Source organism: Equus caballus, chromosome 1, assembly GCF_041296265.1.
Source record: "Equus caballus isolate H_3958 breed thoroughbred chromosome 1, TB-T2T, whole genome shotgun sequence".
NCBI classification, from domain to species: domain Eukaryota; kingdom Metazoa; phylum Chordata; class Mammalia; order Perissodactyla; family Equidae; genus Equus; species Equus caballus.
In genome coordinates, this window is record NC_091684.1 from 52,149,348 (window position 1) to 52,176,821 (window position 27,474).

General features: G+C 42.3%; 1 protein-coding gene across 4 annotated transcripts in view; it reads left to right on the forward strand.

Annotated features, from left to right (window-relative positions):
• The first annotated feature begins 5,792 nt into the window (after positions 1-5,792).
• The window catches only part of ARID5B (AT-rich interaction domain 5B), a 175,599-nt gene continuing 153,917 nt past the window's right edge, over positions 5,793-27,474 (forward strand). For 2 of the 4 annotated variants that reach the window (XM_005602399.4, XM_070262982.1), the window contains exon 1: positions 7,798-8,319. Coding sequence is in view for 2 of the 4 variants with exons in the window: in XM_001503500.6 (XP_001503550.1) it covers positions 6,356-6,376; positions 6,808-7,062 (276 nt within the window). In the remaining 2 variants the exon portion in view is untranslated. Of the gene's footprint in view, positions 6,377-6,807; positions 7,063-7,797; positions 8,320-27,474 lie in introns of those variants that run through there. The other 2 variants (XM_001503500.6, XM_005602398.4) reach the window with 2 other exon arrangements.

The following is a 27,474-nucleotide window of genomic DNA, read 5'->3' on the forward strand; positions in this document are numbered from 1 at the left end:
TGTAGTAAAATAATCAGAAAGTGATGAGTTTTGAGTACTTATTACCTTTGTTTTTAATATAATTTACTTTGTTTAATTGTGAGTTTATATAATTTAATGTTGAATAATAGAAGTGTTTAATAGCTATCTTGTAAAATTCCTGACAATGTAACAATCAGCTCCGGTGAGTCCATAAGAGCTGGTTCCCGCACACCCTGAGGCTGGCGTAGTGTAAGCCCTGAGAGAGGCTCGCCTGGTCTCCTACCTTCTTTGTGGAAAGCCTGCCCAATTTCATTTTGACCAAAGCTTATTGAAGATGAGAACAGAAACAATCTCACTATTCTTCTTGGTATTATTTTTCTTCGGAAGTAGTCAGATCTCTTTACACCCTTAGTTAATTACTACATTTACATATTTCAACCTGCAATAACAAGTTATAAAATTATCAGTCTGTGGCATGACAAAATGTAGGTGGAGGCAGCCAAGGGACTTACTGGCGCTTCCGTGGGTTTGGTTGACGACTTAGCACAGGGGGCTGCCACTACACAGATGACCAGTCTGGATAATTCTGCCACAATTATCTGAGAAATTCCGACAAAGCCAGAATTAGGGTTTGAGTCCCGCAGATAATTATAGCCACGGACAGGGAGACATAGAAAATCAGTGAAGAATGGTCCCCTTGACTTTCAGTCTAGTGATTTACCTACCATACCCACTCCACTTCTAAGTAATGAGTTACTTAATGCTTGTCAAGTAATTTTAAGTTATAAATCACCAAATACAAGGCATCATTAACGTCTATTTGAAACTGCACAGAGAAATTTTTAGTAGGCAGTATATGAGTCCCCCAGTGGAGCCAAGATTCCACGTCTGTACATTTTCTTGTCTTCTTTTTTAAAAATCAGGTATGGCAAGATGTTTTAATCACCTCAGATGGCTGGGACCTCTGTTTTCAGTATGACCTAAGACAGCCTTTCCCAGCAATGCCTTTAATACCATGCAGGGGGTCAGTTTGATTGAACTCTTTATTAACATGTAGATCACAAATGAGTCTGAAGAACAAGGAGCCTGTAAGTCAGCATCACCCTTTTCCCCAGCATATCGCCACCTGCAATGGAATGGTGCGGCATTCCGGATAGAGGAACAAGGTCACAACGCAGTCAAAAGTCACATACACACCACTGCAGTGCATGCAATTTAAAAAAGAAGAAAAAGAAAAAAGAAGCTTAGTGATTTCTAAACTAAATAACCCATAAATGTCAAGGGCACTTGAAGGCAATGAATTGTTAAAATTAAGGGGTGTTTGTATGTATTTGTGATTGGGGTGAGGGAGTGGGACTTGGCTTAATTTACAAACAAATTAGAAAAAATAAACAGACTCAGCATTGTTATTGTAACTGGAAATGGCTTGGGCAAATTTAATCCAACTTCCCTGAGAATTCTTGATTAATCTCAGACCCGGGAGGAAAATCAAGATAAGATAGGAAGTCTCCATCTGTACCAAGGGCAGAGGCACTTGGGGCCACCAGTGCCCGCAAAGGGCATCACATGACTCCTCCCCAAGGGATCCCTTTCTCCGAGTTCTCTGCTTCTCTCTTGGCTTTGGCCTCGAGTCCATGAGAAATCTGTCCCAAGCTACCGGCCTTTATTGCCTGGATCTGAGTTGGAGACCCACCCCCCACCACAGCCTAGGAGGCAGGCGACAAATAGGAGCCCCAGATTTAAGATGTAGCTCAACCTTTGACCACTAGAGGTCTCCTGGAAAGCAATGACCCGTATAACCCGGTTTATCCTCCTTCTAACCAGTAGACTTGTTGCACTAAGACTTGGCGAGCCTGCTCAGCTGGAGGCCGCCTTATTAATAACACCACCCACCCCCAACGCTCACGATGGCGCCAGACTTGGAAGGGGGAGGGGACTAGGCGGTGGCTGACCCTCAGACAGTGCTGGCCTTTCAAGCCACGAATCCGTCTGCAGATTCCGTGGCTACCTCTTTGAATCCCACATCTTGACCAAGCAAGAGGAGAGAGAGCCCCTAACTCGAGGTCCCCAGGTGGGCAGCGCGCAGTCTGTCGGACTTCCAACCAGCGATGGACTAGCCAAAGGACCAATGTGTAGAATCACCTAGCATCAGGTCCACCGAGAGGCCAGGATCCTCCTCTCGCTTCGCCCCAGTCTTCCTCCCCGCCCCCCATCACCTCCTCCCTTTGCCTCGCGATCGTCAAAGTGGCCCGAGTTTAACCGGTGGAAGGAGATTAGGGAATCATTCACCATCCCTATTCTGATCCATGCGGTATTTTCTGGAAAAACTAGCTGCTTCTAGCTGGAAGAGGAAAGAAAAAAAGGAAGGGGGGCGCCGAGGGGGAGCAAGAAAGGAAACAGCCAGGTTGAATTCCCAGTCTTTATCAAGCAATTCGCTCACCAATGAAAGAAAGCTGCAGTGGCAGATTCGAGCCACATGCGGTAGTGTGTAGCAATTAGTAGATAAAATGCTGACTAAAGTGCTAAAACATGAAGTATTATCGTAGCCAAGGTCAAAAATGCTTCAGTTGTCTTTTGCAATTTGGGGGAGGGAGAGGCCCAGAGGTGCGCAGAGAGGTTTGAATTTTCGAAATGGTCGCCTTCTTTCTTCAAACTGTACTTTTTTTTTTTTAATGATCCTGTTTATTATAGCCCAAGCTGCCTAATTATGTCACTGCTGGTTTTTGCAACTAACTTAATCCTCCTGATCCTTTATGAAACGATTCACAGACACTGAAAAATGTGTCTACTTCTCCCCCATTCCCTTGAGGAGTGAGAATGATTTTTAATTTTTTACCTTTTAAATAAACCAAATAAAATAGAGAGTTGGAATTTTGGCTAGCAAAGCTGCAAGAGTATAGATGTGTGGGTAAAGGTTCCCGTGTCTCAGGATAAGAAAAAGCCCCGAATTGTGGGTCTTATAAACATATACTGCTTTTTTTTCCACTCTTCTTTTATACACAGTGAGTCCCAGCTACAAGGTTTTTTGTACATAAATAAAGCAGTTGCTTTCATGATTATAACTGTCCTGAATGGATTGTCTTCTTACAACATTCAATCTGTTTATGAGTATTTACTTTACATTAGCCCAGGGACCCTGCACTGCAGGAGTTTGCCTCTATTCCCCTGGGTGTCGGTGTCTCAAGTCTTACATCTGCTCTGTGATTGATGGAGCCTTGAATCCACGTTATTACTCTCTCACAAGCAGAAATCAAACAGGCTATTAACTACATTACTTCAAAGAACTGTTTCAATACAATCTCCTTATCTTAATTGAAACTTTCTTTGTATGGATATTTGCTACACAGATAATTTACAGGTGCCTATCAAGCGTCATATTAAAGAGGTAAAATAGAGGGGGGTTTTCGATTTTTGTTTTGGGTTTTTTTTGGTAAACACACACCATTGTGATCTATAATCTTAAAAGCCATTCACAAGATTGGACCGGTTTGATTGATTAGATTTTATTATTTTCATGGGGGGGGGGGTGGTGCTGGTGGTGCTGTAAAAAGAGAGGGAAGATACCCCTGTGATTCAGTTTTGAAATTTGTCTGATCTGATTACAAGACTGCAGATATTCAGAAATATTCAGACCTAGAGTCCTGAGATTGTTACCTTCTCAAAAACCTTATCCGGAGTTTACGAGAAGAGAGATTACACAGCATGCAGCCTAGTTCAGCGCCTACCTTGAAGAGACAGAAACAGGGTTTCTAATTAGGTGAAGTCTCTAACAGATACTTGAAGACTAACAGCACTGAAACCAGCAGAAGTTGCTTAGATGCTTTAAAGAGCTGTGTATTTTTTAAGAGAGAGATTTAATATACAATCGAGGGATACCCTCAGGCATTCTGTTGAGGTTTCCTGCATAAATGCTGCTGCATTGGTCATACAGGAAACTGACTCAGAGTTGATCTCAAATATGATCTTGTCAAAATACTGCAACTCAAGTTTTTTAATATAGAATTTCTTGAACTGGATGTATATATTTATGCTATCAGGACAGAGACTAACTGAAGCCTTAGGCATCTCTCACATATGTAAAAAAAATATGTAAAATGCCCTTCAGTCAAGTCCATTCATATGTAAAAAAATGAACAAAATGGGTTATTCTAATCAAACGTCTGCACTATGCATCATAAAGTTAGAGAGAGAAAGCGCGAGAGAGCTGTAATTTCTTTTTGTAACCCATGTTTATAAAATAGAAAGATCAGATGAAATTTCAAGGAAGATAATTAAAGAGTGATGTGCAAGTCATAATTTGACTAATGCAAAAGATGGGAGACAGCAAATTGTGACATTGTCCTCCTTCATGGTGCAGAGTTGTGATATTACTTTAAATTATTAAAATAGTTTTCGACATCTTTCAGAATACCGGCTCTTTGGCATGAGCTTTTATTACTTATTGTAATTGGAGGATCTGCCATTTTCTTTCGTTTATCTCAGTGTGTATAGAAACGAGATAGATCTTGCCTTTTATTACTTCCCCATGTTCTGAATCAAAAATGTGGTTTAGATAATGTTAAGTGTCCTAATTCTTACTGCAGCGGACGCAGACGTTATGAAAAGGCGTAAAAATACACACAGAGGGTCTTTCCACCTCAAGTCACTGAATATGAGGCATTTGTGCTCTGCCGAGTGTATTAACTTCAGCCATGTGAATATAATTTTCATTAAAGTAATCCTGTTTTAACTGGATGCTGTGACTAGAGGTGAAACGTTGCGAAAGCGTTAAAAATAGCTTACTAGTAATTTCAACATCCTGTAATTTTATCACAGATCAAGTTTCAACTGTCATACTATACAGACCTTATTCCCCATATAGTACATGTTTACTTTTTTAGCATGCCAGACCCACTTTGGAAAGATTGGTGCCAATATAATAAAATCGGGGGTGGGGGGGGGGTGTGCTGGAAGGAGTGGGAGGAGAGCCGGGAAGGGGGTGGGGGAGCGTGGGGGAAGCGAGTACACCATTTTACATCAACACTGCGAAAATGCAATCTAGCCTGGCGGAGGACCGGCAGCTGGGTCAGAGCGAGCGAGGGCTTTGCAGTCTCTGCCTGTTCCTTGTTCTGTCGCTCTTAAGTTTCTCCGTGTTTGCATAATAGCCGTGCATGCAAACCTCGCAATGCTCCAGGGCTCCAGAACAATAAATATACACATTTAAAGCTTTTATTGTCTTACGGTTCATGCCCCCGGTTTTCAACAGCTTAATTTCTGGTTGTATTTAACTAGTTTGCAAATGGATTTTTTCAGTTTCAAACTATTATTGAGGAAGCTCCCCTCCCTTTTTTTGGCGGGGGTGGGGGTGGGGTAGGAGTCGGTATATTATTCCTGTAGCGCTGGGTTATATAAACACATTATCATTTGAGAGCGCCCTTGGCGTCCATCAGCATTGTAAACACGTACTAGTGTATATACTTCAAAATTAAAGAATGCACACGCAGAACCGGGAGCCTGAATTCATATTCCGAGCAGACTCGCTGCTCGCATTTATTGATTTATCATGCATCGTTTATTGTTCCAGTCCCTAAATGCAGTCGCTGTCCGTTCAATATTGTTTGCAAAATCCCGAGATGTGTGTGCACTGCTCACTTGTCTTTCTGTTCTTTTTTTTTTTTTTGCTGAGTATTTTTTTTGCGAAGCGAACAAATGCATTAATATTTATATGTTTATATAATCGATAACCCACTTTTCCCTTCCATGTAAATAGGCATCAAAAGATAATTTAACAGATTAGTTCTCGAAAACATGGCAGTGAGGAAGCGTAATTTAACTATCAAACAAATCTACATGTCTAATAACAGCAAATCTGCTAAGGAGCATTAGAAAGAGGAGCAGCGCCCCGGAATCTCTGCAGGAAATGTTCTTTATATTAGACATATACAAGCAGGTCCTGTCAGATGCACAGCGGAGCTCGCTAGCACTGGTCTCCTCCAAAAATCTCATCAGACGACACCCCTAGACAAGGGAGACTGAGAAGAGGGCGATCTCATCTTTACACAGTTTTAGGGTGGATTTTATTTTTACAAACCTTCCTATAGGTTTTTTGCCTTGATCCAGCCTCTTCCCGCCGAGATCTGATGGAGCCTTTCTCCCGATTATGAATTTGATCAACCCACATTTGGAAGGAAACCTACACAGTTTTGACAGGAGCTGAAAATTGAGTCGTCAGAGAAATATTAGGACATATTTTCAATCATTTTGGTGCCGAAGGGGAGGCAACAGCTCAGTTTTATATTGAGACATTACGCCGGCTGAAGGCAGAGAATGTTTTTCCCTGCCAGGACCTGATGCAATCCATTCAAGCCAACAAGTTTGGAGAGAATGTTGAGTTCAATCAATTCAGAACGTCGAGATGGAGCCCAACTCACTCCAGGTATTTCGCTCTCCTCCGCTCCTCCGATCCCGGCCCCCCCCCCGGCTCCCGCCAGCCCCCCAGCTCACCCACACCTCTACACCCACCCACACCCCCCACAAACTTTTCACCAAACTTTTACCCTCTGCATCCCCCCAAATCATTTTTATTGTTTAAAAAATTCCCTGCACTGATCATACATACATAATGTAATTTTACCGCCTCAGATGGAGAGGTAGGGAGAGGTGGCGGTGGGGGGGGCCCGGAGTTTTTTTTTTTTTTTTTTTAAGGGAGGCAGAAAATTTGTGGGCTCTATTATTTTTCCACCCAGCTTTATATCTGTTGGCTCCTCTGTATTAAGAGTGTGGATGTCTGTGTGTAAATGTGTCTGGGAATAGATGTTTGTGCTCTGATGGCTACATTATTTATTTGGTGCTTTTTTTCCCCTGCAGTGGGTCGGCTCACCGTGTGGCTTGCACGGACCTTACATTTTCTACAAGGCTTTTCAATTCCACCTTGAAGGCAAACCAAGAATTTTGTCCCTTGGCGACTTTTTCTTTGTAAGATGTACGCCAAAGGATCCGATTTGCATAGCGGAGCTCCAGCTGTTGTGGGAAGAGAGGACCAGCCGGCAACTTTTATCCAGCTCTAAACTTTATTTCCTCCCAGAAGACACTCCCCAGGGCAGAAATAGCGACCATGGCGAGGTGGTAAACTTATCTCTCCCTCTCCTTTTTCTTTATTATTCCCCCCCCCCCCCGGAATGCTTATTACAGGGCAAGCTTGAAAATACTGTATTCACTTCTGCAGGCGAGCAGGATCGACTCCTTTTTTAAAGGGGTAGCGCCACTAGCTGGGGCTCGAGTATTTTGCCATTGTCAGAGTTTGGCTGTCAGCTTTACAAAGAGGATCCAACTGCTGATTTTAGTCAAGATCAAATAACTTGTTCGAGGAGGGTTTTGTTCAAGGTTCCGTGTGTGTGTGTGTGTGTGTGTGTGAGAGAGAGAGAGAGAGAGAGAGAGAGAGGGAGGGAGAGAGGGAGAGAGAGATTGTTCGCTCTCCTGCTACTGCTGCTTGAACATCACATGCTTTTTATATTTTTTGCCGTTTGAAAATTTACCTTCGCGTCTGGCTCGGTCGGGGCTGGGTGGATTTCTTTCGGTGGGTTTCGATATTGTTCGCGTTTTTTTTTTTAAGTAAGTATTTGATATGTTTAAGAGGGCGGAAATTACGAAATGGAGGCAGAGTGAGATCAAAAGCTATTGAGTTGGCAAAGACGTGTTGAATAAAGTGATAAATGACAGGTACTGGAATAATACATTCAAATAACTTGCAGATCTGCCCGGGCGGATTTCAAAGCGGTCGTGTAACCGGCACAAACACGTTAAGCATTAACAACTATCTCTCTCCCCCACCCCCTCCCCCTCGGACAAGCCATTTGATGTTCTAGTTTTCAATTACTCCACGCAAAGTGGACGTCTTCTAGTGCGATCTTTGGGGATGTGTGGGACGGGGACCGGGGAGGGAAGGGCAGAGGGGTGTGTATTCGCCCACTGGCCCTGCGGGCCCGGCGTCCTCCGTGCCCAAACCGCGCTCCCGGGGAGGGTGGGGAGGCACCCAGCCTCCTAGGCACGTTTCTGGGCGGCCGAGGGGGCGCTCGCCGCGCTCTCGGCAGGACGCCCGAGGTGAGCCCGCTGTCACCGGGCTCCAGGGCGGCCGCCTCCCTTCGGCTCTGTCATTTCACGTGTGACCGCAGTTCTGCGGGCTCCCCTCGTCAGCTGACGACCTCAGCGCCGTGGTACCTACCGGGGGAACTATTTTGGGGAGGCTGTGCCCTCGGCGCGGCGGGGAGGGAGGGCGCACGACCGCCTGGCAAGGCTTTGTGTTGCCCAAGCGAGAGCAGGGTAATCAAACTGAGACTTTTGAGGGCAGCTAGCTCTGTGACAGGCTCTCGAGCTTTCGAGGTAGGTGCAAGGATCTTTTTGTTAAATGAATGGTTCCCCGTTTAACTCATTCCGGAGCTTGGAGCTGCCTGCCAGTCCTTCCAGAATTCCTTGGGCTTACAGAGTTGATTGTACTTTTGGCATCGCAGTTCACTCCCTCTCCCCGGGATCAAATTACCCATCAGTGGTCTTTGCCGGTTAATTACTGGAGTTCGTCAAAACGTTCGCCCTCGAATCTGCCTCTTCGGAAATAAGCCCCTCCCTCCTCCCCTGACGCCTCCCCTCTTCTCCTCCGCCCTCCCCCGCCAGCTTTGGGTTTTAAACGTTCATATTTCCCGACGTCTGCCTGCAATTTTACAAAGGTGTTGTTTGGAAATACTGTGAAAAATCCTGCAACCTACCAACAGGTTGAGCTCCTTCCCTCTCCCGAGGTCTAGCTCGGCCCCTCCCCCGACCCAACTTTCCTGCGCAGCTGTCTTCCTCCCCCTCCCCCTCCCTATTTCTTATTATTTGCTTTTCAAATTTATTACTTCAACATGGCCTGTGATCTGGAAAAGGGAAGGATTAAATATCCAGAAAAGAGCTGGTGCCTAATAGACTTCTGACTAAACCCAGAAGGAAATTATTCAGTGTTTTATGGGATATTTTGTGGCCACTCTCTTTTTTTTGTTAATTGAAATTGGAATATTTTTTAAAGACCCCGAGTTGACCCCACTTGGTCCAGTTTTAATTGCTGTTGGTGTAATTAAATAGTGAATTCTGGTTTAAGAATAAAAGCAATATTAGCCGAAGGTTGCATCTGTTAGAACTGCTGAGAGTGAATAGATATATTTTTAAATACACGGCTTGAAAAAAATGGTTCGTTATGGGGAAATGAAAACGAACCATTGTAATGATCTGTGCGTTTCGTCGCTTCTACATGAGCCATACCTGAGAAAATTAATCTTGCCATTTAAAAGTAAACTCTAGGGGGCTTGGGGAGGGAGATGGCTCTATTTATAATCCTCAGCTGCATATACATCGTCTAATATTATGCATGATTTGTTTTTTAATGCTAACACGGCTGGTAATTAGCTGTATGATTATACTTGTATATTTCATTAGGACTTTGGCTGATGTCATTGTGAATTATTCAGCCATATTAAAACAATTTTCAATTGAGATAATGACACGCCTCAAAATTATGCAAATGCAGACTGCATTGTGCAAAATAATTATGACAAATGTAAAGCAGGTAGAAAGTTTCCCAATGCAGATCGGTTTTCCACCCTGGTGATGTCATTTCCCCCCTGGCCTAAGTTAGTCATTCATTAGCAGAAGAGGAGCAGCGGAGGAGAGCTTACAGAAACCAGCATTTACTGCTGGCACCTAGAGGGGGCAACAGGGCCCTCTCATTAAGAAATTTGCTTTGTTTTCGCTTACTCCATTAACTTGTTTATATACACTGAAATGATTTTTGTTATTGATTTTAAATAGTTCTGAATGGTGCATTTGCCATTTGCAATGTGTAACTGAAGGAGAAAGGTTTCTTGGTGATGCGCGCTGTTACTTGGAGAAAGCATTCAGCACATTTAATCAGCCAGTAGTTTATTTTAAGTAACCAAATAGAGGTTAATAATTTCTTGATTGACTGACATCAGCATCCATTTTGAAAGGCCAGCCAGGCCTCGGTGTGCTTTTTTGGTTTAAGAGAACCATTCTGTCTTTTTATGATTTCTAGAAATGCAAAGACGTCAGTTCTAAAAGCAGGAAAATTATCATTGGGCAAGATTAGAAATAGCGTCCCTGTGTGGTTTGCTATGATCTGCAGAGAGCTTTTTTAGGGAACATTTTCTTATTGGTCCTTGCAATAATTATAGGAGGCTGCATAAGGCAGGAACTTATATGCCCGTTTTACGGATGGAGACAGAGGCTTGGAGAGGCAGTGTGGTTTGTCAAAGGTCCTCAGGCTAGAAGCTAGCCCTTCTTATTCTTTAGGGTTGGTTTACTTTTCCGCTGAAACCTACCCTTTAAACCAGAGCTTGAATATATCATATTATATTCTAAGGTGTGTACTAATGAGGCCAGTTCCTTGCACAGTTGACTAGTCAATCAGCTTTGCCAAAAGTCACCAGATATTTAGGTAGCAGAACCATTCAGATTCTGTAAAGTTCAGCTAACCCTAGCCAGTGGTATATAACAATAACAGTTACATTTAATGCCAGTATTAGTAATCATTAAGAATTTATTATTAGTTTTAATAGTTATGGTAATGACATGCTTGCTTATATACACTGCTGCCTTTGCATCCTTCCTGTGCCGGCAGCTGGTGTTGAGGGAAAGCATTCCAGAAAGAGTCACATCTTGATTCGGCAACTTACTATTTGTTTGACCTTGAAGAATCATAAGCACTCTGAGCCTCAGTTTCTTCAGCAACAAAATGGGAAGAGTAATAAGGCTGACTGTGGATTGTTGTGGATATCAAGAGGCATTATATGGGCAAAAGTACTTTATAAGCTGTAAAGTTCCTAAATAGAAAAGAGTTATGATCATGGTGGCCCTTATTCTAGATATTCTTAATTTATAAATAATAAACATAATAACTTTTATGTCTGTATGGAGGTTCCTGGCTCTAATCATGATACTGTCTTAAATTACCATGAAAGTGAAGAGTAGGGCCATATGCAAGGAGTTAAGTGTCTTCAGTAATTACCCCAAATTGCCACATTCAGCCAGTAGCTCTTCAGAGGAAGAAAATGGCGAAGTAGGCGGGTAATTGGTTCTGTTACTGGGTAACTTCTGATTACATTCATTTCCAAATTGCCAAGTACTTAAGCTATTGCCAATATACCCTCTTAAAATAGGTGGATGTGCAAGCTTGGATTTCAGCCTGACTGGCCATGGGCTGGATTCTACAAGAAGGTTTGCTGGTCACGTGCAACTGAGTGTGGATGAGTAAGCTAATGATGTCAGGGAGTCAAGATCAAGCACATCTGGGCATTACAGATGCTAGCGTGCAGCCAGGATTTCTAAAAGTGGTTTGACTATCTCCAGCCTCACTATCTGGTTAAAAATTGTTTAAAATGGATATTCCAGAGCCCCTACTGAAATTAACTCAATTAGAATTCTGGAATTGGGGTCCAGGATTCTGCATTTTGTTTATTATTTATTTTTTGGTGAGGAAGATTCACCCTGAGCTAACATCCATGCCAATCCTCCTCTAGTTTGTATGTGGGATGCCTCCACATCATGGCTAATGAATGGAGTAGGTCTGCGCCTGGGATCCAAACCCATGAACCTGGGCTGCTGAAGTGGAGCGTGCAGAACTTTAAGCACTTGGCGGCAGGGCCAGCCCCAGGATTCTGCGTTTTAAACATTTTAAACGGTCTTGCTCTAGCTTTGTGATCTTGGGCAAGTTTTAAACTCTCCATGCCTCAGTTTTCTCATCTATAAAATGGAAATATAGCATCTACTTCCTAGGATTATTTAAGGATTAAATAAATTAAGACATGTAAAGTGCTTACAGCTGAGGTTGACACATAGTAGATTCTGCAATAGTGGTTGGCTCATTATTATTATCATTAATATAGTGTTATTGTTCTCATTGAAGTTTGGGACCACTACTATAGACCTTCCTAAACAAAGCTTTTCTCTATGAGAGGGCAGCATCTAGGTTAGTTTGCTAGAACATAGAGCAATTCAGTTCCCCCCAAATTAGGCTGGCTTTCATCTGTATGTTGAGTTTAGCTGTGTCACCAAAATAAAAGATTCCTTAAGGATTTGCATTTTAGTATTGAAGTATGCTGATTACTGGATCAACAGGCTATTTTAAAAGATTTGCCTGATCATATCACACATGGGGTTAGGTAGACACATTCTGCAATCTAGGATTGTCCTTGCTCTATCTGTGGATAGCCACTCCATCTCTGGTTTGTATTCATGAGCTGATTTTTCAGAAATTTCTGAGACTTCTTCAGTGACTTCATTGGCCTTGGACAATTTCTTTAAGTTTCCTGAGCCTCAGTTTCTTCATCTGTAAAATGAATTTAATGATCTCTACTTTGCTGTGAGAATTAGAAGACATCATAATGAAAAGAGCCTGGCAACTAGCATAGTACCCATACCTGAGAGCTCAGCAAATGATGGATGCTGTTATTATAGTTATTTACTTTTAGTAATGATCTTAAGCTCAGAGAAAGAATATCTTAACTCTGCCTGACAGGCCCTTTAGAACTTGGGTGAGAACTAATGAATTATATGGAGAGAATTTGTCAGACTGTGACAAGTCTCAGCAAACTAAGACCTGAGGGCCAAATCTGGCCCTCTGTCTGTTTTTGTAAATAAAGTTTTATTGGAACATAGTCAGACTTGTTTGTTTATATATTGTTTATAGCCTCTCTCAGGCTTCCATAGCAGAGTTGAACAGTTGTGACCATGACCATATGGCCCACATGGTGGAAAATATTTACTGTTTGTCCCCTTATAGAAAAGTTTGCTAAAGCCCCTGGTTTATAAGGAATGTGATTGTGTACCGTTTTCTCTTTCTTATTTGGCTTTGGAGCAAGATCCAGTAATATAAGAAGTAATTTAACATTAATATGTCAAAACATTTACATATACAAAACTCTTTCAACATTGAGTCTAGGATATTCAAATCTGAGAATCAGTAGAATATATACTAAGTTACATTTTGTATGGTTAGGATTCTAACTCTAGACCTAGTTGGTATCACCTATCTTGAGTTAATCAAAAATTACTTGCTGAGTGCTAACCACGTGCTCAGCGCTCTGCTAGGTACAGAGATGGATACGAAACCCTTCATCATGTGGCCCCTTTTCTCAAGAAGCTTATCAGTCTTGGTAGAGAGATGAGATCAACACATGTTTTTAAAAAATGTATAAACAATATAATATGCTGTATAACACGTTGGTGAATTGTGCTGACAATAAATGTAAAAATGTGTTCAAAGGAAGGCTCACTGCTTGTTTTTGCAAAAGGAATTTATTCAACTCCTCAGATGTTGATTGAAGACCTATTCTGTGCTGGACAATGGGATACAGAGATAAAGGAGAATGGCCCCAGCCTTCTGAGAGCTCATAGTCTACCCCATAGACAGACACTAGTCACAGAGCTGCTGCCAGATTCTTTCTGTCTATGTTCTTTAGTTAAAGTAGAGGTTAACTAAGGTTACTATTTATTTGTAGCCTTCTGTGATCTTTCTGGAAAGTAGAAAGTGAAGTCTCGTTCACTGATCCGTAGATCACCTACTTTGTGTTGCAGCCTGTTCTAGACCCTGGGGCTACAGCAGTGAACAAGACAGACAAGAATCCCTGCCCTCCGGAAGCTTACCATCCAGTGGTTGGTTTCAACCTCCCATGTACTTGGCAAATTGTGCCTTCTGGGATGGTTGGCTGTGTTCTTTTCCTTTTCGCCTGTCACTCCCCCTGTCCCCTCCCCACTACAGTGCTGTTCTCAGGAGCAGAGGGTTGTGCTTTATCCACCTCTGGGTCCCCCACAGTATTCAGTGCTATTCGCTAAGTAGTTATTGAATGACTGACTGAATCACATAATTAAAATACCTTCTTTCCCACAGTCCGCTTTCTTTAAGCATGGCCCAGTTTCTTTCTGGGAAAGGGGCTACGATTGGTCATTCACATGTGGGCCAACTCCAGCCCCCATCCACACTTCTTTCTCTTCTAAAACCCGTAGTCATTTTGCACTGGAGGATGTGAAAAAGTTCTAGGAGCACTCAACAAAGAAATTAGTAAATATTTGGGACTCAATGGTCAGGCTGGAGCCAGCATCTCCATTGCATTGAGTACTTTTCCAATCTTCAGCCATCAGCCCATAAAAAGTCCGGGCTTTGGGGAGGCAATCTGTGAAAAGACTAGACTTCAGGGACGAAGAGTCAGTCCTCACCTGAGCGTTGGTCGGCAGTTCCCGCGAGCAGCATATTTTTCAGACTGTTGGTCTTAACTAGGCCACATGTTTGATAGCAAGTCAAAATTGTAAGCTATTAAAACCTCTTTTCACATTTTGAGTGTCAGGCACATACTAAGGAAATGTTGTTTTTATGAAGTACACGAGTCCATACACGTAAATACTTCGTTATTAATTATTAATAAAGCATACCATTGTTCAGAGTGGCATCTAGTGACACATGATTCAGGCTCATTTATCAAAGTCTAGGTTTAACCAACATCCAGAATATAATTGCTCGAATCAAATGCATTTGCTTGTCATTTTTTATAGCCAGGATAGCTGGATATTTGCCATCTTCTACTCAGAATAATATTGTAGCTAGTGATTACCCATTGGCTTGGCTTTTAAAGAAATTTAAAACAAATTTATCGATTGTTGGCTTAAGGATTCATTCGCCTCTCAGAAATGTGGTCATGGATTCCTGCATTCCTTGATAAATCTGCTCCTGCGCCCTTGCACGAGGATAGCTTTCTTCAGCCACACCGTGATCTTCCCTGGCTTGCTGGGGATTAGAACCTGGGTCTTAACCTTCAGGGAACATGGCTCACACCCTGGACTGTGAGTGTCTGTATTGACAACACATTTCAAACATGCAGATGATGATGATTATTGAAAGGGTGCTTTAGAATCATGCTAATGGCATCAATCTCCAGCACACACTTGCGTAAATTAATTCTGCTTTTAAAATCAGATGCACTGTTAGCTGCGTTAAAGATGGATATTTGAGATTTATCATGCAGACTAGGACGGGTGGTTTAATCACATGAAATTTCTGTAGAATCTTTGTGGCTGTATAAACAGACGCACAGTGGCGTGTGTCCTTGCACACATGACCATCAAGTTCACAGTCCCATCTCCGTCCTTGTGCCACGGTGAGAAAAACAGGGTAGAGGCCACGTGTTGCTAGTCAGTATAGTGGATCCATAAACATCTTTCCCCCCTACCTTTTCTTTCTCATGACTCCGAGCATCCCTGGGCTGTGAAACATGCCCCCTCCTCTCCATGGTTGAGTTCCAGGCCTGATCAGTGGCACTAAACATTAAACTCTTGTCTTTGAGAATAATAGGCTTTGCTTTCTACACCCTCAAGCATGTTGAGCTACTGTGCAGGCTGGAAAATAAAAATGTTCTAATTGTGTCTTTTAAATAAGCATAGGAGTGAATTAATTAGACCATATTTTGTCTTTAGTTGCTTAGTTACACAATAGTATTCCTGAGCACGAGTAAGATAAATTGGCTCTTTTTGTGCTGCCTGTCCCTTAATCATAATTACTGTATTGCTTAGGAGAGTAAAGCATACATAGATTTTGAATTTTTTATTAATAGTCAAAAATATGCATATGATATATAAAGTATATGCTGTTCAACCTGTTTTATATGCTTTTATGTGAGAAGAAGTTTTATTGTGGTGGTAACATTTGCATTAGTTGCTCAAAGATGTAGTTCTGGGAAATACATAATTGAAATGTTTTTGAATTGCTTTTTCTGGCCTTTTCAATCTTATTCAAAATAATAGTGCCTCCAGTCCTGGAGCAGTCATTCTCATTTGATTTAACATCTTTCTTTGCGCCGCATGCGTGGCGCCCAGTTTTAACCCTGCAGAGCCTAGATGAGGTTCTGTGATTCATTGGCCTCATACATCGCTCCTTATGTTTTTGGGCTCACACTGTCCAGGGGCAGGGAGACAGCAGAGCACCTGCATCCTGCAGCTATTACTCCAGTGCCCTTCACCCTTGGCACACTTCCACGTTCCTTGCAGATGGCTCCAGGGTTAGAGAGCATAGGAATTTGTTTTAGCTTAAGCCAGACAATGCTATGTGCTTGCCTTCTGGGGTCTTGCAAAATGGGATGTTGCTACTGGAACTTGGGTTTCTAGCCCCCTACCCCCACCCTCCACTCCACCAAGGAAGGCAGCAAGAGTTGGGCAGCTTGATATAGTTATTGAACAATGGGAAAGTCTGCCTTAAGACCCAGGGTGCATGCTGGGTAAACGTATGTGAAAATTGACCCCATTGTTCTGTTGTATTTGAAAAGCAAGTAAATTATTTACAGATATTTGCTAATTAAAGCACATGTTTTACCAGCACAAAAGAACACAGTATAACTGGAGACAAAGCCCTAAGTGAGAATAATTTAAACTTGTTAATTCTGTGTGTTCTTCTTAATGGAAGAATGTGTTTTAAAAATATGTATATATACCTACATATTAAATTGTTTGTATATGGATATGGATGTATAGGGTTTTGTGGTTTTTTTACCCCTACAAGGGAAGCCTTGCATGCTAAAGAGAAAACAGGACAAGTTACCCTTCAGTTACTTGTCGCTAGGCCTGGCTCAAGTTCCCTACGGAACATCAGAGGTGGAAATCATTCCGATAGAATACTGTTTTCCGTTTGGTCCAAGCTTTGCTTGCCATCATCTAGTTTGAGGCCAGCTCAGAGTACTACTGGAAAAAAATCAAACTAGCGAGATATACCAGAGAATACGAATGTTCTCACTCATTATCTTGACCTCAGACGTTCCTCAACGACAGGCCCGGGTATAATTGTTTTTCTTCTGTGACCACCCAACTTTAAGGACGTTCTGGTTGGAAATTTCCATTGTGGAACGAAGGCCACTGACATGCACTGAAGGGGTCACATGCAGAGAAGGTTGCTTATACTGTTCCCAGAGACCTTCTCCTGGCTGGAACGTTGGCGTATCCATAGTTGCAGCTGGTCCCTCTGGCTCTGCCATCGGCACAGACACATTTGGTTTAAGGTGTGATTGATTGGAGATTCCTTGGCATTGTTGATAAAAACGACCAACAGGACTTGCCGTGGTTATCTAAGAAAAAGACTGGTGTCTAATTTGGCATGGACATTTTAATAGACTGACAGATTGAAGAGAATGCATCCAGCCCCCTTTATTTATAGATGCAGAGACTAAAGCCCAGAAAAATCTAGAACCAGTGAATGACAGAAGTGGAACTAGAACCCAGCGTCCTCAGGCACAGTGGTCTGCTGCTTCGGGGTAGGGCTGCTCTCTTGAGGTTATACTCTGAGAAAGTAGGCAAGTGTTTTCCATAGTTGTGTTTAGGGTGGGTCATTCCAGTCCCCTGTCTTATACCAGTAGATGGTGCCTCTATGGGACATCACTTTTATAAAATCACTAATGCAGAGTATGGACTTTAGTCTAATGACAAGATACTTGCCAAAGGGGCAGTGATTACATAGAAACCAGGCTTGACATTCAGGGTCCCCGACTGGATGTCACCTTCATTGCCTTCATTTCCATATTCTTTCCTGAAGCCGAGAGGGCCCTCTAATGGGGATATTTCTATTGACTTAAGAAAAGCTTTGTCGAGATATTGCTCTTGGTAATAAGTGGAATTGGCATTTTTGCCACCATCTCATATTCATAGATGGTTTCATTCATTCAGAAATGTTGAGTGTGTGCCTACTGTGTGTCAGTTCTCTGCACTGAGCATATAATAGTGAATATGACTAATACACAGATAAAGGTTTCTGTTCTCACAGAGTGAGCTTACTCTCCTGTAGTAAGAAGAAGCAACTTAATTGATCATTCAAAATAAAGGAAAAGCATCTCCATAAATTTTAGTCTCAGAACCACATTCACGCTTCCTCCTTCTAGAGTGTTTTCCCTTCTCTTCTCTATGTATTCATAATCCAGAGAAAATGTCCCAACTGTCTCTTCTTCAAAACCATCTGCAGAAGTTTCACACAGTGTTTTCAATGAAGTCACATTTTCTGTTTATTGAGTAGTCATTATGTGTCAAGCATTGCATATATATTAATATATAAATTAAATATTCATTTAATTCTTCAAGAAATTCTCTAAGGTTGTAGTATTATGACATTTTCATACTTTATTAATGAAGCAAATGAGACCAAAGAGATTAATTAACTTGCCCAAGGTCATATATAGCTAAGACTCAGAGCCAAGATTGAAACCCAGTTTCTTCTGGATTCTGCCAGGACTGATGACCTTTATGTCCCTCTATAACTTTAGAATATATTGAGAGCTCCTAACATTGAGACTTTCATTGTATACTGACCTATTGTCTGATTGAGCCTTTATGAAGAGTGTTTCTTTTGGTCTTTCATTTACTTATTCTGCGTATGGTTCTTGAAGGCTTCTATCTTGTTCTCTAGGAACCTGCTGTCAAATTGGCAGTTGACAGATACACAGATAACTCAGTAATAATACTGTGCACTTGTGTAATAAAATGTTTAAAAGGGCTCTTTAAATCGCACATCCCCACAGCAGGCACACAGTGCCTCTCGATCATTTCACGGGAGAGGGAACTTGGCCTCAATCCCTCCAGACTGCCTTCTCTCGGGCCCTGGAGAGACAGAGGTGGGAGACCAGGCAGATCGTGTCTTCTTGGAGCTTACCATCAAGTCGGGAGCACTCTCATGACTGATCAAACTATCACAAATAAGTGGGTGATTTTCTGGTGTGGTCATTGTGAAGAAGGGAAAATGCGGGGACCTATGATAGGGCTGCCTGATCCTGCCCGGAAGGGCTGTGGAGGCATTTGGGAGGAAATAATGTTTAAGCTCAGCTCTAACGAGATTCTGGGGTGAAGATTGGGAAGAGGTTTCTTGGCAAGATGTGGAGGTGATGGGAGCTGTCTCCCTGCAGGATGATTTCTGGGCTGATTCTAATCTTGGCAAATCCAGTAACAGGTTAGAGATGCCACTGATGCTCACTTGAGGCACGATTGTTCTAGATGTCATTGATATCTAGACACCTAGACAGCATCTTCAGAGCTGATTTACATTGTCTGGCTGTGGAGAAGGTTGAAAATAAGGGTCAGCAAACTAAGGCCTGTTGGCCAAATCTGGCCTGCTGCCTGTTTTGTAAATAAAGTTTTATTGGCACACAGCCATGCCCAGTTGTTTACAAATTGTCTCTGGCAGCTTGCACACTGTAGTGGCAGAGTTGAGTAGTTGCGACAGAGACTGTATGACGCACAGAGCCTAACATATTTACTCTCTGGCCCTTTACAGAAAATGTTTGCCTGACCGCTGGTCTAAAATGATATTCATAAAGGTAATAATAAAACTAAATGCTGACAGCTTTATAAGTGACCTTTTATTTGCTCCTCAGAACAATAACACTATGAGGTAGGTTCTAGTGTCATCTCCATTTTGCAGAAAGGTAATCTGAGAGGTTAGGTAACTGGTCCAGGTTTCGAAAGTCATGCATCAGGCAAATGACAGAGACTGAATGGGAACTCGAACCATCTTAATTCCAAAACACAGATGGCAGAAACATTGTGCTGTTGTGTTGACAAGAAGAGGAAACAGGGTCGGTGTCAGAAAAGGGGTATAAAATTGCTGAGATTTTCCTCTGTGAAATAAAACTGCACAACAGTTGTATCCATCTTTCAAGGTCCTGTTCAAAAGCCGCCTCCTCTGAGATGTCTTCCACTGACTCTAGGGGAGCAGGGAGCCTTGAGCAGAGGCACACGTGTAAACACCCACGGGGCCAGGCAGGTAAGAAGAAGTGAAGTCAGCCAGGTGTGCGAGACAATATAATGTTTGGGGGAACTGGGCAGCACGTGACTCGTTCTAATGATGCTTCTCAGGTCCTGTTCATCATTGCCGGGCAGGAATGTTGTCCCATATTGCCAGAACTTTCCATTTTTCCAGAGACATGCCAGAAATCCAGATTTTTGTGTGATTTTAGTTGGCAGGTCAATCCACTTTTTCAAAAACTGTGTGTGGCTAAACAAAACATGCCTTCAGTCTAGAGGCTGCCACCTTGCAATTTCTAGAACAAAGCTTTGGAGTATTACGATTTTTGAAACTTTTTCATATTTGGCTAATTTTCTATAAATAAAGCAAAAGGAATCTGTTGGTCCTAAAGGGGCAGCAAAGAAAGCAGTGGGGGAGAGCCGGGCTCTGTCCTGGGGGCACAGGTCCGCCTCAGGGAAGGTACAGGGATCGAGATGTGGAAAGAAAGAAGTGCGTGAGTGGGAAGGTGGCCTGTAGCCATGCTGCAGGGCTCCTCGAGAAGGGGAGCTTGTGAGCAGGCCCTTGAAAGTTCCCAGGGCTTTCATATTTGAATAATGAGGGTAAGAGAGGGGGAAATCTAGGCAGAAGAAAAGCTGTAGGCAAATAGGAAGGAAGGACATATGGACCAATACAGATAATACAATTATCTGCATAATGCAATGCAGATAAAGTCTGCATTTGGCAAGAGAGCAGGGTCTAGGGGAAATTAAGGTAAACTGAGGCCAGATCTCAGGGAGTCTAGCAGGTCAGTTTTAGAAGACTGGACTTGAATCTGAAGGCAGTGCTGATTAATAATTTCACATGTGTGTTTTCTCTTTCTAGTTAGAATATAAACTCTTAGTCTTGAAGCTTGGTGAACCAAATGTGACTATTTACTCTGCCAGTTAGTGGCTGCATATTACCTTGGTCAACTTAATCTCTGGGGTCTCAAGTTTCTTTATCTGTGAAATGGGTTAATCTTGCTGCAGTGTGAATATCAAATGCAAGTTGTGTGGGCGTAGAGCACCAAACCATGCCCTGTCTTATCCCAGGCTTTTAGCATATACTAGTCATCTGCCCTGCCCTTCCTGGTCAGGAACCAAATCCTAACTTTATTGTCCCTGTTAAGCCTGTCATGGTGCTAAACTGTTAATAGCCTCTTAATAAGTAATTTATTGTTTGAGTCATTAGACAACTAACTATTGTTTGAGAAACAATAACTAAGAGAACTATCCATTATAAATAGAGTTAAGCTTCCTGGTTCTCCATCTGTCCCAAGAGATGTTTCTGATGTTTAATTTCAGAAGTTTTGATCCCTATTTGAGGTTTCCAGTCACTGTGAAGGGGACACCCTCAAAACTATTCTGTTCTGTTCCATTTAGGTCTTAAAGGACCTTTAGGGGTATCTATTCCATCAGCCACAACAAAATAAAATGAGATGGGAGAATGATGGAGTCAAGAGACAAAACCTGCATTCCAGATGTTCCATCTCAGTATGCCAAAGAAAGTTCAAACCTGGTCTTTCCCAGCCCCTCCCCCGCCTTCATGATGCAACCTCCAAGAAACCTGGTGTTGATCTGCTGAATGTGCACAACATTGAATTTATTTTAAATACCCTCACTTTCCCACCATTTTTTACAAGCCTCTCCTATTTCCTATTCTTCAAAACACCCCTATTTTGAAAATTTGTTTCACCCTCTTCTCATCTCCTCCTCCTTTTCCTCTTCTTTTGGTGCTGGTGGTGGGGAGTGTGTTACAAGCCAACTCCCTTAAGATGGGTACTGCCAGGTTCTTTTAAAAAAGCAGAAAGCATTAGCAAAATGATGTAAAGGGAGAGGGTCCCAGCCAAAATGGCTGGGGATCTTAGAAGAAGGATCTTCAAAATAGAGACTGCCTGCTGAGCCATTAAATCCTTTTGCTTTGGGTTAATCCCACAGTGTATATCAGATTACTAGAATGCAGATGAAAACACTGCTGTAGGGCTCAGTCTCCTCACCAAATTATTCCAGAATCTAGTGTCCAAGGGTTATAAATACAGAAAATAATTGAATTCTGTATGTCTTAAGTGAAATAATCTGTTCCATTCTGTTTCTTGTGAGTATTCTCCATAATAGTCTAATTGTGTTTTGTGCTCCTGGGGGCTGAATGTGTTGGTTCAGCAACAATGCATTGGGTTGTAAAATATGAATCCCTAACTATCTGGGCAGGCAAAAAGAAGGTTCTAATAAAAAAGCTGAAGATGCTTTTCCTAATGCAAATCGCATGAATCATGTAAATGGTAGTGTCTTTTAAAATTATCAACAGGCTCTGTTTTTTTTTTCTTTACAGTGGTAGGTTCTGTTTCTCACTCCACATTTTTGATGTTACTAGATCAGTAATTCAATAGACAGCTAAGCAGGTGTTCAAATCACTTCTGACCCCCAGAATTCCTTAAATGACCCCTCGAAGCAGTGGAGTGAAAACATTCTCAGCATGTCAGAATATTGAGATATCTCAGTTGTCTTAATTTTTTTAGGGGAGGGGGCTTAATTTTTAAAGCCTCTTTTCTGCTCCCCTCCCGCCCCCCTTTTCTCTTTTCAAGCAAAGAGAAGGCTTGCCTTGATCTTGGCCTTCAGGACTGGGGGATTGTGTGTCTACAGGACCGGCAGATTATGCTTATAGGCAACACAGTTCTCACTGGGCAGCTGTGCCAAGGGCCTTTAAAAGATGTCTTGAAAAAGTGGGAGGAGGAAAAGAGACATGAGGCTTGGGATTTTTCGGTGGTAGCTAAGGACATAATATAATATTGCTCTTGAAAAGCATAACATTTCTATTTTTAAATATAGGCCTTTTGACTGCAAACTTTTATTCAGTTAAATTGAAGCAGTATTTATTGGTGTATATGAGGTACTATGGAGATGATAGAGATGGATAAGCTCTGCCCCTCTCCTAGTTGCTTAGAGAAGATGAAACCTAAAGTTAGCCTTACTGGGTAAGATTGTATTTTCCTTTGCCCCTTCCATCCTGAAAGGTATGCTGATACTGTTAAATAGTATTCCTGGAAATTTCTATGGGTATCCAAAAAAGAAAAGATCTCTTGTGTAGGCAGTTGCTTCAGGATTCAGGCAGTTGCATAAAGCATTTTTCCATTGGCTTGTCAACTTTTTAGCAGAAATTAATCTAATTTCCAGGCATGGTTGAAACTAGTATTTAGCACCTTGTTTCACGGGCTTAATTTCATTGTCAGGCAAAAATGTGTAAATGTATCCCACGTTAAAGATTAGTGTATTATTATCCATTGTTGCGTAATGAAGTACTTCAAATTTTGTGTCTTAAAACAAGATTTACTATTCACAGTTTCTGCGGGTCAGGAGTCTGGGAAGGCTGTCTGAGTGCCTCTGGTTCGGGGTCTCTCAAGGCTGCAGTCAAGGTGCCCGCCCGGGCTGTAGTCATCTCAAAGCTCTGTTTGGGTAGAATCCACTTCCAAGCTCACTCCCTTGCCTGTTGGCAGGCCTCAGGTCTTCACGAGCTGTGAGACTGAAGGCCTCATTCCTCCCTGGCAGCTGGCCTCAGCCTCCCTCAGTTCCTTGCCATGCTGCATGGGCTGCTCCACTGGCCAGCTTTCAACATGGCAGCTGATTTCCCTCACGGTGTGCAAGCGAGACTGAAACCACAGTCCTTTTGTAACCTAATCTCAGAAATGACATCCCATCACTTTTGCCTAATTCTGTTTGTTGGAAGTGAGACATTACATCCAGCCCACACTCAAGTGGAGGGGATTACACAAGGGCATGAATACAAGGGGTGGACATCATTAGGGGCCATCTTAGAGGCTGCCTGCTGCAGTCAGCAATGGGACCCATCACTTCAGTATAAAGTTAGTCTGATGAGGGTCGAATGATATTCTTCTTACCCTGTCTTGTTTTTTTTTCTTCTTCTTTTGTTGTTATTATGCATTCTCCTTGGGTGGTTCCTTCCAAACACCTCCCCACTCTTCGGGGTATTTAATTATAGATGACATACAGAGTAGACAGCAGGTTGCTTTAATCTTTTAAAGATTTGTTAGTCTTAGAGCATGTCAACAAGCTGTATTGGGTCTTTCTTAAACCTAATGTCTTGATCAGTGAATTTGAAGAGTTTTGCTAGAAAGGGCATTGTGCCTGGTGTGATGATGAGTCTGCAGGTAGAAGGGGAAGGAGGACCCTGTACCTCGTATAATTAAACAGGTTCCTTAACGCATAGGAAAATAGATATGTTTCATGCACGGTGGTTGAGGAGGGGCATTGAATCAGATTGGCATATGTCCATGTAAAGTGGTCCTAAACATCCAGCTGAAAGAGATTGTTGCCCCAGTTTTTGCCTCTAATGAGTTTGTCTGTAGGAGATGAGCATGTCCCCACCAGGCTTCAACCTTGTGCATATGTCAGGGAGCAGCTGGCCTTCCATCTCTTAAATTCTGTGGAAATTAGCTGATTCCTGGGAAAACTCTTTCCGGGAGGGTGCAACTTGGTTTTCAACAAAATGCTCAAAACATACATACGTAAGCATTAAAAGTTTGAGAAAAAGGTGACATTAAGCAGATTCTGGTCAATTTTTAAAAATGGAACTTGATTTATGGGGTAGCTTTCCTACTAACCCTACTGGAAACTTAGAGAAAAGGAGTCTGGATTCAAATTTAGAAGCATGCATCAGCTGTAAGACAATGCATGGGGCATCTTGTGTTTTTTCTTTTTTTAACCTTGAATTTGACAGTGTACCGTGTTCCTCCCAGCGCCTTTGTATCCCCTGTTCCCTCTGCATGCACAGTGTCCTGTGTTCTGCTCCTGCCTTCCCTCCACTCTTAACCTTGCTAGCTCCTTCTCTTCCTTAGAGTCTGAGCAGAGAGACCTTACCTGACCACTCATGGGAGATCACCCCCAGTTCCACTGCTTGTCTCCCGTTATTGCCTCTTCCAGTTCTTTTACTTTGGATTTTATTATTTTTCTGGCTCTTCTGCCCCACTCCCCTCTCCCTCAAGACACATACACACACACCCCACCCCACCCCACCCCACCACACCCTACACATGACTGTAGGCTCCAGGAAGGTAGGGATTTTTGTCTGTTTTATTCCCGACTGTAACCCCAATGCCTGATGTATAGTTAGTGCTCAATAAATATTTGTTGAATGAATGAAATCACTTATGACAGTTTCTTATTCTATAAATCACGTTTCGCTGAGGGCTGTTGTGTACTGTCTTTCCCTCCAACCTCCCTTCGAGAGTGGTGTCCATGTTTCCCCAGCTGTTCCTAGTGCCTAACACAGCTGAGAGTAGATGCTCAGGACATTGAGAATGAAAGAGTGAATGGCTTCTCTGGCAAAGGACTAGAAACATAGTAACCTTCATTTCCTAGGCAGGGAACAGGAGGCCCTGGGTACTGTGCATTTGAAGGGCAGCACCAGTGTCTTATTCATCCTTATCTCTCCATGGCTGGTATTCAGCTCAGTGCCTGGCACAGAACAGAGTTAATACAGGTTAATTGGATCAGACTGACTTGAGTTGGGGAAAAGCGAGAACAAAATCCCTCCTGACAGTATCCTTGGATGAAGCTCAGCTTGTGAATACTCCCTTAAAGGTGCTAAGCATGGGTCCTTCTGGATTCCCTTCTGCAACTGTTTTGTCGGAACACCCAGTAGCACTCATCCATCCATCCATCCATCCATTCTTTAAGCTCCACCTAGAACAGTACAGGATCTTGGAGGGCATGGAAGGCTATGCAAGTTTCAGCCCTGCCTTCAGAAAATTTACCCTGAGGAAAACCTGGGCTTTATTCTCTGGTTTATACAACCTCCCTGAGGTGGCAGAAGAGTTGGAATCAGGTGCCTGTACTTGCTGGAGTCTGTCCTCTGTGTTGGCCTCCACACCACAGTCTTTGAACAGGAGTAGAAAGGTCACCAACTGTGGCTGCAAATTGGCTCTTGCGTTAATCCTGGCTTACTCAAAAACACTCAATATTTTTCCAAACTGAGTTTAGAGCTTTTGATTGAAGCCTGAATCATTTACCGTGGCAGAGCACATTGCCAATATAGGAAAAACTAGAACTTAAAAATACAAAGCCCCTTTAAGTAATCCAATATAGGATAATTACATTATTAAATAAAGCTGCGGGTCTCAAATTATTCCGCTGCCATTGTACATGTGAGGATAATAATGTGAACTGTGCTAAGTGAACAGAGCAAAAAAATGTTTAACAAGAGGGAGCATGTCTAAATCATATGTTTATGTTTAAATAGAGGCTACACAAAACAGGAAGATTTACTTGGTTTCTACATTAAAGCATTCTAAATAGGCATAAGGCTTTCAGTGATTCTCTGTGAAGACGGCTCTTCTTATTAATGACAGCAGTATATCAAGACTCCGTGCCAGATCAACAATAACCTTGAAAGATTCAGACGGCTTCCACTGTGATTTTCTTATACCAACAGAGGCAAAGACTTTTCTTCTTCCTTTTAGGGTCTGTATGAAATATGGGCCCTGCTAAAACTGTGTACCTGGTCAGAGTGTCATATGCTTGTAAAAACTAGGTGAAAAAAGATCAGGAGATGTAAAAGTAGTGGTTTGAAGTCATTTAGCATTTTAGAACATCTGGATTGGATGGTGGTTGAGTTTGAGTTTTATTGTTATGGTCTTTACTTTTCTAGAATGTTCTTATAGGTAACTCAGCTGGGCCTTACAGGAGACCCTGGAATTGGGCTGATTTATCTTCTTTTGCTTATGTTTTAATGGCCAGAGCTAAGCATATGGGTGCCAAGGTAATTTTTATTATGGCAACCTGAAAGTAGTTAAAAAAATAGACTGTGAGTTAACACCCTATTCGATTGGCCAAAGGAAGGGTGGGCAGGCTCGACCATTGATGTAAGGCATCTTCTGTAGATATCAAATGCTTGCCTGTTTTGAGAGGAAATATCTAGGATGACTTTTCTTGCTTTTCATGTAAGTTGTTTTTAATTTGGGGGAAGGTAAAAGATGCATGCATGGTAAGTCCAAAAGGAAAGACATGGACCTGGGAATTAGTGAGAAGATGTTTCTGGGGCTTTCTTTGAAATTGGACTCCTGTCAGGGGAGCAGGCTGCAGCCTAACAGGTTTTAGATTAGTGTGTATTAAAAATGTATTTAGGAACATAAAATATTTAGGATTTTTGAATTACTTGTTTGATACGCAGACGCCTTTGGCTGTACCATGAAGGATGGTGGCATTACATTTGATGAATGCGCTTCAGAGTGGTCTTCTGTTTGCTTACCCCATCTAATTGTTCCAGGATGGGTTTCCAAAATTCATTGAGCCCCAAGCTTCACCCAAATGACTGGTGAGGGAGAAGGAAACAGTTGGAAGAGAAGGGGCTGGCTTGGGAAATTGGAACCCAATACACTAATGAGCCTCCATGGAAAATCCATTTCATCATGTTAAGGGGGTCAAATTAAACCTTTGCAGACTTGAGAGGATCTCTTCATCAGTCAGACAACATAAAATTCTTCACATTTTTAACCAGCACATGAATGGAGATTTCTGTAGTCTTAGTTTGGGGAGAAAAACACAATACAAGTTAAAAATTAAAATCCTGTTTGTTTCTTTAAACTTTAAATCCCACCCACTCCAGGAAATTGGCAGGATGTAGGGGAGGGTTCTTTTGTCCCAGGGTAGGAGTAGGGCAGAGTGTTACTACTGAAAGGACCTAAGGGACCAATTTCTCAG